Below are 10,732 nucleotides of genomic sequence, written 5' to 3'. Positions count from 1 at the left end.
CAATATCTTGCAATTCGCATGTGAAAGTTTCTCTCAAATGAGATTAAAAATGAGATTAAATCACTGATTTGATATTAATCAACCAACTCTTTTGAATTTTTCTTTCTTTTTTCTTTTTTTTTTCCATTTTGTTTTAATAAGCTAATTCCACCAGCTCTTAACATGTTCTTTACTTGTTAGGATATTACTGTCTGTGGCATGAGGGGACCCAAAGTGGTTAAAACTTGCGGATCTGTATTTTCTGAGGCCTCCAAATACCTCAGCAATATGACAGCTCAGTAGAGCGCGAAAACCTATGTTCTTTGCACAGTAGGCATGTTTAATACATTAATTTCCTGTGGGCGGGGTTTCAGTGGCAAATGTAATCAACGCCACTTACGTACAATGGACTCTATGGCCCTAAACCAATCATGGGGCGGTGCAGGGAACCGGAAACCGGGCCTCAGTCCCTCCGCTTCTCCATAAATAGACGCAGTTCAGCTCCAGGCCAGTTGGAGAGCGCATCGCAGAGCGAGGAGGTCGGCGGCGGAAGCCGGGAAGGAGGTAAGTGTCCAGCGAGCACATCTGCGGTGTTTAGGAGCTGGCGTGCGCGGGGGTTGGTTTCAGAAAGTTTGGGTGTATTTTCTCATGCATTTGCTCGGAGACTTTGTGAAGGCAGCGGGTCTCCTTTGCACCCCATGGTTAACGCTGACTCGTTATGCAATGCTTCTGTAAACTGGGAATAATTCTAACTTTCTCGGTCGGGCGCGGTGGCGCATGCCTGTAATCCCAGCTACTTTGGAGGCCGAGGTTGGCACATCACGAGGTCAGGAGTTCAAGACCAACCTGACCAACATGGTGAAACCCTGACCCTACTAAAAATAAAAAAATTAGCTGGACGTGGTGGCGGGCGCCTGTAATCCCTGTTACTCAGGAGGCTGTCAGGAGAATCGTTTGAACCCAGGAGGCAGAGGTTGCAGCGAGCCGAGGTCGTGCCATTGCACTCCAGCCTGGTTAACAAAGCAAAACTCTCTCTCAAAAAAAAAAAAAAAGTAAAAGCAAGTAATAATATTAAGTTTCTCATCATGGTTAGGTTTTGTTTTATTTTTCAGAAACGGGGTCTCGTTCATAGTCCAGGCTGGCCTGGAACTCCCAGGCTCAAGCTATCTGCCCTCCTCGGCCTCCACCTTGCTGGGACTGCGGGAGCACACCACCACGCCGCTCGAGTGCATTTTTTATTGACTGTAGAGATGTGGTCTCACTACTTTGCACAGGCTGGTCTCGAACTCCTCAGCTCAAGCAATCTGCCCACCTCAGCCTCCATCTCCGCCTCCTGAGTAGGGGCGCTTAGGGAACCTGGTGGGAAAACCTCTTTAATTCCCAGAATTTCAGGCTGCCTTTTCTCTCTCATAGCTGTATGCTTTTTAAAAATGTATCGATTGGCCGGGCGCGGTGGCTCAAGCCTGTAATCCCAGCACTTTGGGAGGCCGAGACGGGCGGATCACGAGGTCAGGAGATCGAGACCATCCTGGCTAACACAGTGAAACCCCGTCTCTACTAAAAATACAAAAAACTAGCCGGGCGAGGTGGCAGGCGCCTGTAGTCCCAGCTACTCGGGAGGCTGAGGCAGGAGAATGGCGTAAACCCGGAGGCGGAGCTTGCAGTGAGCTGAGATCCGGCCACTGCACTCCAGCCTGGGCGACAGAGCCAGACTCTGTCTCAAAAAAAATAAAAATAAAAAATAAAAAAAAATGTATCGATTTACTTAATAAATAAAACGAGATGGCCTCTAGATGTGTCTCCCAGGCTGGAGCACAGGGGCACAATCACGGTTCACTGCTGGGCTCAAGTGATCCTGCCCCCTCCACCTCCCAGAGCGCTGGGGTGACAGGCGTGAGCCACCGCACCAGGCCTAGTTTACTTTCAAATTGAGAAATATAAATATATAATTGTGTATATGTCTGGTGCACAGCAAAGGGTGTAAAGGTGCGTACGCATTGCGCAATGGCTAAATCGAGCAAACTGCCATAGGCTCTACCTCACCGTCTTACCATTTTTGGGTAACACTTGAAATCAACTTCCTTAGCAATTTCCAAGTATACTGTACATTGCTGTGAACTACAGTCACCATGCTGTGCAGTAGACCTATTTAACGTTATTTTTATTATTTTATTTTTTTAAAAAGGCTGTAATGGCCGGGAGCAGTGGCTCACATCTGTAATCCCAGCACCTTGGGAGACTGAGGCATGGGGATCACTTGAGGTCAGGAGTTTGAAACCAGCCTGGCCAATATGGCCAGACCCCGTCTCTACTAAAAATACAAAAATTAGCCGAGAGTGGTGGCTCACGCCTGTAATCCGAGCTACTCGGGAGCCTGAGGCAGGAGAATCACTTGAACCTGGGAGGCAGAGGTGGCAGTGAGCCCAGATCCGCCACTGCACTCCAGCCTGGAGGATAGATAGAGCAAGACTCTGTCTCAAATAAATAAATAAAATGAAATAAAAATAAAAATAATTTTAAGTAGGCCCAGTGTAGTGGCTCACACTTGTAATCCCAGAACTTTGGGAAGCAGAGGCAGGAGGATCACTTGGACCCTAGAGGTCAAGGCCGCAGCAAGCCAGGATTGCACCACTGCACTCCAGCCTGGGCGACAGAGTTTAAAAACCCCGACCCTACTAAAGGTAGTAGTTTAAAAACAAAAATAGACAACTTAAAATAAATCCACTTTTATTTTAGGTTCGGTGGGTACCTGTGTGCAGATTCGTTACATGAGTATATTAAGTGATGCTGAGGTTTTGGGGATCACTGAACTCGTTGCCCAGGATATGAGGATAGCACCCAATAGGTAGTCTCCCACCTTCCTGCCATCTATCACTCCAGAGTTTCAGTGTTTTGGAGTCCACGTCCTGATTTTCTTTCCTCTGTGTACATGCCTAGAAGTGTGATTGCTGGATCATGCAGTTGTTGAACTTTTAATTTTCTGAGGAGCTTCTATACTGTCTCCCATATCGGCTGCACTGATTTACATCCCAGCACAGGGCGCAGAGGATCCCTTTCCTCCAAATCCTCACCCGTTCCATGTGTCTTTGGGAACAGCCCCTCTAGTAGGCGTGAGGGGTGCCTTGTGGTTTGGATTTGCATGTCCCTGATGATGAGTGATGATGAGCACCTTTTCCTAGAACTACTGGCCATTCACATGTCTTCATCTGAGACGTCCACATAGGCGCCTTGCCCTCCTTCTAGTGGGTTATGTGTTTTCTCGCTTTGGAGTAGTTTGAGTTGCTTATATTTTGCATCGGAGCCTCTTGTGAGATGTGTGGCTTGTAAATATTGACTCCTCCTCTGGGTGGTCTCCCCCTGTGTGCCGATTGTCTCCCTGGCTGTCAGTTCTGCAGTTGCTCAGAGTCCTTGCAGGAGGCATGGGTTTTCCATCCTCCCGGCTTCCAGTGATCTTTCCCGAGACCCTCCTGCCAGTTTTTTCTCCTCTCTGCAGACCTTCAGGTTTCTTCCCCCACCTGTGGCTAGGACGGCAGGTCTGCGTTCTCATAGCTGTTGAACTTGGATGATAATTGATACCTGGAGAGTATCACTCAGTGACTCCTGCCTTTTGAAGCTACGTTTATAACCAAATTTAAAAAGAAAAAAAAAAAAAGTCGGGCTGTGTGCGGTGGAACACGCCTGTAATCCCAGCACTTTAGGAGGCCAAGGCATGGGAATGGCCTGAGGTCAGGCGTTTGAGACCAGCCTATTCAACGTGGCGAAACCCTGTCTCTGCTAAAAGCAAGAAAATTAGCTGGGCGGGGCCTGTAATCCCAGCTACTTGGGAGGCTGAAGAAGGAGAACCACAGGAACCTGCAGAGGTGCAGTAAACTCAGATCGCACCACTGCGCTCCAGCCCAGGCAACACAGTGAAACTCTGTCTCAGAAAACAAAAGAATAAAATTAAAAAAAAAAATCTAGGCCAGCTGCAATGCAGTCACACCTGTAATCCCCGAATTTTGGGAGGCCGAGGCCGGTGGATCGCTTGAGCCCAGAGTTTGAGACCAGCCTGGGCAACATGGCGAAGCCATATTTTATTACAAAAAATAACCTATGAAAATTAGCCAGGTGTGGTGATGCACTTGTAGTCCCAGCTACTCGGGAGGCTGAGGTGGGAGCATCACCGGAGCCCAGGAGGTTGAGGCTGAGGGAACCATGGCTGCGAATTTCCTTCCAGCCTGGATGACAGAGCAAGACCCTGTCTCAAACAGAAAAAAGAAAAAATCTTTCTTTTTTTGAGGTAGAGTCTCGCTCTGTCGCCCAGGCTGGAGTGCAGTGGCCGGATCTCAGCTCACTGCAAGCTCCGCCTCCCGGGTTCACGCCATTCTCCTGCCTCAGCCTCCCGAGTAGCTGGAACTACAGGCGCCCGCCACCTCGCCCGGCTAGTTTTTGTATTTTTTTTTTAGTAGAGACGAGGTTTCACCGTGTCAGCCAGGATGGTCTCGATCTCCTGACCCCATGATCCGCCCGTCTCGGCCTCCCAAAGTGCTGGGATTACAGGCTTGAGCCACCGCGCCCGGCCGAGAAAAAAATCTGTCTATGGTACGATCCCACTACCTGGAAATTTCATAAGACTTTAATCCATTTTATGGAATGAGATAAGGAATAGAGAAACTCCTACAGACAATAAACAGATTAGCGATGGCCAGGGACTGGGGTGGGTGGGGCAGGAGGTAATTACTGATGAGGATGGTGTTTCCTTTTGGAGTGATGCAGTAATTCTGGAATTAGAAAGTGGTGATGGTTGCACAAAATAGTGCGTGTGCTTAAGTAAAAGTGATGAATTTTATAAATGTGTGTTTTACCAAAACAACAACATATCTTTGCAGGAGCTTAATTCTCATAGGATTTTTTACTGCCACCTCTTCCCTGCAGCAAATAAATATCCTGGGGTTACTTGTAGAATAATAGAAAAATGTGCTGGGGACAATCGTAGATTGTAACTATTAATATTTTTCTCTAGCTTTTTGCGTAATTATGACTAAGGGCTTTGCCTTGGATCTTGTCTTGACGGGAAAACATAAAGAACCGACATTATTGTTACATCAGATTCTAGGAGCTTCACATACATATCCAGTTTAATTTACAGTCAAGAACAGTGTTGTTCCAGTTGAAAGGAAAACCAGTCCCACCTCTGCATAATGATCCTCTGGAGATCAGAATCCAGGGGAGCATTCAGATTTTACCCCAGAACATGTAGTCAGATGTAGACACTGGAAGAACAGAGTGGATTCATTTCCAGAGTGCCAAGTCTAATGCCAGTGGACAAATGGGGTCCGGGATTGGGATGAGGGATTTGGAAGGGAGGGATAAGTGGAGTAGAAAGTTAAAATGGTCGGGCTCATATGCTTTTTTTCCCTGCAGACTTCTGAACAAACCGTGAATCTATTACTGAGAAAAACCAGGGGCAGCCTGTGCAGCTAGGTCTCAATTAGATACCGGCTACTGGAAGAGCTTGTTCAGAGGCGAACTGAAGTATTCTCCAGTAGATATGGCTGCAAATCACACACCCTCATGGGGTCAGAGAGAACCCTGCAACAGCCCTAGGTCAGAGACTCCATGGTCTGTGCCATCCCCGGGAACTCACCTTGGATATCACCACAGGAACCCTGAGACTTGGCACCTGAACTTCAGGATGTTCAGCTGCTCGGAGGAGTCGGACCCCATCCAGGCTCTGAGGAAACTCACTGAGCTGTGCCATCTGTGGCTGAGGCCCGACCTCCACACCAAAGAGCAGATCCTGGACATGCTAGTGATGGAGCAGTTCATGATCTCCATGCCCCAGGAGCTCCAGGTCTTAGTCAAGGTCAACGGCGTGCAGAACTGCAAAGACCTGGAGGACCTGCTGCGAAATCACAGAAGACCCAAGAAATGGGTGAGTGGGACCCTCCTGATTGGCTCAGGGAAGGGGAGCTGGTATGGGGGCCAAAGAATTCTCCAGTCCCAAATATCAGCACAGTTAATATTGCAAATCCCTGGTCTAGGAGATGGACAGGCAGAGGAGATACAGGGACCCACACACTGTGAGGCCAACATGAGAGAAAGACATTGGTAAAATATTACACCTGATGGGATGTAGGGAAGGAGGCATTAGAGTGAACTGAAGGGGGGCCCAGAAGTCCCATCCTGAGGCAGGGAAAGTGGTTGGTATCAGCGACGCGGGGATCTGTCTCCAGGTCCCCATATGAGCCCCTAAGTTCCAACACAAGGTGAGCTGCCATTGGCCACTTGAGTTGCATTCACCCAGAATATTTCTCCTTGTCTTCTCTTTGGTTTAGAGACCCTTTCTTCCAAAGGATTCATATTTATGTACTTACCTAGAGAGAAAAATATTGAGACAGGATTGCTGTGTCCACAGTGCTGATTCTGCATCAGGAAGGCAGATTTCAGCATTAATTAGTCAAGTGTGAGCATTATGGGAAGACCCAGGGAATATGAGAGCTACTTTTTTTTTTTTTGAAACGGAGTCTCACTCTGTCGCCCAGGCTGGAGTACAGTGGCACAATCTCAGCTCACTGCAACCTCCACCTCCTGGGTTCATTCCATTCTCCTGCCTCAGCCTCCCGAGTAGCTGGGATTATAGGCGCCCGCCACTACACCCAGCTAATTTTTTGTATTCTTTAGTATAGACGGAGTTTCACCGTGTTAGCCAGGATGGCCTCGATCTCCTGACCTCATAATCCGCCCACCTCGGCCTCCTAAAGTGCTGGGATTACAGGTGTGAGCTACCGCGCCCAGCCATGAGAGCTACTTTCAAGTTCTCATAGTGAGTCTGATTGTCTTTTTTCCCTCTACAGTCTGTGGTTAACTTGCTCGGCAAAGAATATCTTATGCTGGACTCAGATATCGAGATGGCTGAAGCCCCCGCCAGTGCCAGGGATGATCCGAGAGACGTGTCCAGCCAGCGGGCCTCCTCTGTGAACCAGATGCATCCGGGGGAAGGCCAGGCCCCTCGAGAGGTGCAGACCCTGCCCAGGGTCCCTGCACCGTCCAGGAGGCAGGTGAGTGTGTGAGGCCTTGGTGTCTGGGTAGAGGTGGGAGAAGGAACGGGAGGAAGTCGTGTGTCCACTGGACTGATTGACAGATTTGGCAGAGGACAAGATTAGAACCATTCCCCATGGACATGGTACATCCCCAAACATTCATTCCTGAACCATCGCAGAGAGGGAAACCTCATCTACTTTCCCCTCCACTAGGAGAGCTTTTAGCATTGAGGGTGGGGGGTAAGAAATGGTCTCAGTGAAGTGAGGGAGGCAGTTGGCACGGATGAATGAACTGAAGATCCCTTCCCCATAGCCAGTTACCTCAAAGACATTTCATGAAGTCATTCAGCAAGGAACCCACTTTCTCAGACTGTTGATTTCTTAATTTGAGGAGTGTTTCTCAACTGGGGTGATTTTGCCTTTCCAGACACATGGCCATGTCTCGAGACGTTCTTGTTTGGCATTCTCGGGGGTGGTGGGGTGTTAGTAGCATCTAGAGGGTGGAGGCGGGGTCTCTGCTCTGCACAGGAGCGCCCCCTCCAGGAGGGTGATGCAGCCCCAATGCCAGTGGTGCCACAGGTTAGGGGCCTCCACCTAGAGTCATGCTCCTTCCAGCCTCAGGGGCAGGGAGACGTTGGCATGGCGGGAAGAAATATGCTCAGAGAACCAAAGGGTGAAAACCACCAGGCACAGGAGCTGATTTAGAATATGGAGGGTGCAGATTAGGGACCGACTCAGACGTGAGGCGGTGATGTTTACTGGGGGTGAGGGGTGGTCACAGGAAGTCTGCACATATTTCCACACCTGTGTCATTAGAAGAGTGGGTGCATCCAGTCAGGAGGGGACAGACATGTCCGTGCTTCCCCCAGTTCAGACACGGAGTCATTGCTCTTGGTTTTCCGTTGTCAGGAGGAGGACTTCCTACTGCCAGAGACTATTGTCATGAAAGGAGGTCCAAAGACTCTGAGACCCAAGCCAACCTTGGAGAAGGGTCTGAACGTAGACAGGGAGGAGAACCCAGGACTTACATCCCCAGAGCCTCAGCTTCCAAACGGTCCCAGTGAGTATGAAGACTTGGACCCAGAAATATTAGCTCCTCTCTTCCTGGGTATGGGTCTGGGGGCCCAGCATTATCATGTCTGGGGAGTTGGGACTCAGCTGCCAAAGCCTCTCCACCCCCCACTCTCCAGAGACCTATGGTCCAATGTCTTAGTCTTGAGGTTGAGGGGAAGTTGTCAGCCAAGGTCAGTGTCTGGTCGCAATGAGTTTGGTGTATTGAAAATGCGCTTTATTAACTGTTGTGTGTGGAATCCCTTCTTCCAGCAGATCTGGTGAGAGCAAAGGAGGGGAAGGAACCCCCACAAAGAGCCTCTGTGGAAAATGTGGATGCCGACACACCTTCTGCCTGCGTTGTGGAGAGAGAAGCTTCGACTCACAGCGTTAACAGTGGAGAGGCTCTGAATCTGAGCAGTTCCAAACCAGACGCCACCTCCATTTCCCAAGAGCCTCAAGGAGGAGCCACACCTGTGGGCAACAGAGAATCCCCGGAAGAAGCTGAGATCAATCCAGTTCATTCCCCAGGCCCTGCGAGCCCAGCCAGTCACCCCAATGGCCAAGAAGCCAAGGCCCTGCTATCCATTGTGTGTGACGTGTGCAATAAATCGTTTAAGTATTTTTCCCAGCTAAGCATCCACAGGAGATCACATACAGGAGAGAGACCCTTTCAGTGTGATCTCTGTTGGAAGCGCTTCTTGCAGCCCTCAGACCTCCGAGTTCACCAGCGAGTCCACACTGGCGAGAGGCCCTACTCGTGTGATGTGTGCCAAAAGCGGTTTGCCCACGAGTCCACCTTACAGGGCCACAAGAGGATCCACACTGGGGAGAGGCCGTTCAAATGTAAATACTGCAGCAAAGTTTTCAGCCACAAGGGGAACCTGAACGTTCACCAGCGCACTCACTCCGGAGAGAAGCCCTACGGATGTCCCAAGTGTCAAAAGACCTTCCGTCAGCTGGGGACATTCAAGCGTCACCTGAAAACACACCAGGAAACCACCTCCCAGTGATTCCAGAGTCAGGTCCACGTCCTCCACCCCAAGAGACAGTGACTGATGATTTTTCTCCAATGTTACCAGATGACATATACACATAAAGCACTTGGTAGGAATTGCCCAGATGTTTGAGTAAATATTTATCCTCCCCCCATGAGTTTTGTTTTCTGTTTGATTATGTCTCTTGCTTTCTTATAGATTTATCTTAGTGTCTGTTGCTGTTTGTCTCCCAATGAGCACAAGTCTCATCATTTTCCAATATCTTATAAGAAAACACTGAGCACAGTAGCACGCAAGTGTAATCCCAGCTACTGGGGAGGCTAAGGCAGGAGGATTGCTTGAGTCCACGGGTTTAAGTCCAGCCTGGGCAACATAGTGAGACTCCACCCCCAAAAAAAAGTGAATAAAAATTTTGATATTTTTAGTAGAGATGGGGTTTCACCATGTTGGCCAGGCTGGTCTTGAACTCCTGACCTCAGGTGATCTACCCGCCTCAGCCTCCCAAAGTGCTGGGACTACAGGTGTGAGCCACCATGCCTGGGCAACACTTTCTCTTTTAAGTATCATTGTGTTCTATGTGATTCCTTCCTTATCTGAAGCGCAGTGTTTGGGTATATTGTATTGTTTTCAGTAGACTTTATTTTTTAGAGCAGTTTTAGGTTCACGCACAACTCAGTGGAAAGTACCAAGTATTCCTGTAGATCCCCTTCCCCCACCACCCACACACACAGCTCCCCACCAGAGATCCACCCACCTCAGCCTCCCAAAGTGCCGGCATTACAGGTGTGAGCCACCATGCCCAACCTCCACCAGGAATTTATAATACTTAGAAACTTAAATGATGCTAAAATATAGCTTCAAAATATGTAAAAAAGAAAAAAAAAGGATCTAAAACTAATGAACGAATGAACAGGAAACACGTCAGATATCCAGAAATTGCCAGAAATTAGAACTAAGGACCCTCTCATCAGGTAACTAAAGGAACTTAAAATTGTATTAGTCGGCCGGGCGCGGTGGCTCAAGCCTGTAATCCCAGCACTTTGGGAGGCCGAGACGGGCGGATCACGAGGTCAGGAGATCGAGACCACCCTGGCTAACACGGTGAAACCCCGTCTCTACTAAAAATACAAAAAACTAGCCGGGCGAGGTGGCGGGCGCCTGTAGTCCCAGCTCCTCGGGAGGCTGAGGCAGGAGAATGGCATGAACCCGGGAGGCGGAGCTTGCAGTGAGCTGAGATCCAGCCACTGCACTCCAGCCTGGGTGACAGAGCAAGACTCCGTCTCAAAAAAAAAAAAAAAAAAAGTTGTATTAGTCTTGTTCAGGCTTCAGAAACAATGGTAGGCCTGTGACCCACAAATGATCCCATGTGGGATACATGCCTCATGGAAAGTAAACAGCCACCAGTCCTGAGAAGCTTCAGATCAGAAAGGGCGTGAGCAATGGAACTTCCCAAACCCCGGGAATCTGACCAGTTCTCTAGGTTTCAGAACATCCTGAGACACACAAAGTAAAAGATTCAGCATTATTGATTAAACCTTTGGAGCTGCTTATTTGCACATTGCTGATAATTTCAGCTAGCAGCTTAGGAACATAAGCTGGGATCCCCCAACTGCTCTCTGAAGTCTCACCCATGGAGTGGACGCACTACCCAGGACCCGTTCCAACTGGGACTCCAGGTGGCTG

The 10,732-nt window shown here is 49.1% G+C and overlaps 1 protein-coding gene across 1 annotated transcript; it reads left to right on the top strand.

Annotated features, from left to right (window-relative positions):
- Positions 1-401: 401 nt before the first annotated feature.
- On the top strand, positions 402-9,195 carry ZSCAN5B (zinc finger and SCAN domain containing 5B). The gene is made up of 5 exons (XM_033224556.1): positions 402-543; positions 5,383-5,893; positions 6,816-7,019; positions 7,911-8,061; positions 8,325-9,195. The coding sequence occupies exons 2-5, from the start codon at positions 5,510-5,512 to the stop codon at positions 9,062-9,064; spliced, it is 1,479 nt and encodes a 492-aa protein (XP_033080447.1). The 5' UTR covers positions 402-543; positions 5,383-5,509; the 3' UTR covers positions 9,065-9,195.
- The last annotated feature ends 1,537 nt before the right edge of the window (positions 9,196-10,732 follow it).

Source organism: Trachypithecus francoisi, unplaced genomic scaffold (genome assembly GCF_009764315.1).
Source record: "Trachypithecus francoisi isolate TF-2019V2 unplaced genomic scaffold, Tfra_2.0 Lachesis_group12, whole genome shotgun sequence".
Taxonomy (NCBI): Eukaryota; Metazoa; Chordata; class Mammalia; order Primates; family Cercopithecidae; genus Trachypithecus; species Trachypithecus francoisi.
This window is presented reverse-complemented; position numbering and strand designations above follow the sequence as displayed.

Bases quoted from the DNA above. Each gene is read 5' to 3' on its own strand.
- ZSCAN5B (XM_033224556.1), top strand. From the start codon at position 5,510: ATGGCTGCAAATCACACACCCTCATGGGGTCAGAGAGAACCCTGCAAC. The intron at 7,020-7,910 runs GTGAGTGTGTGA...TTCCGTTGTCAG, and splicing joins CTGCACCGTCCAGGAGGCAG to GAGGAGGACTTCCTACTGCC. The intron at 8,062-8,324 runs GTGAGTATGAAG...CCCTTCTTCCAG, and splicing joins TCAGCTTCCAAACGGTCCCA to CAGATCTGGTGAGAGCAAAG.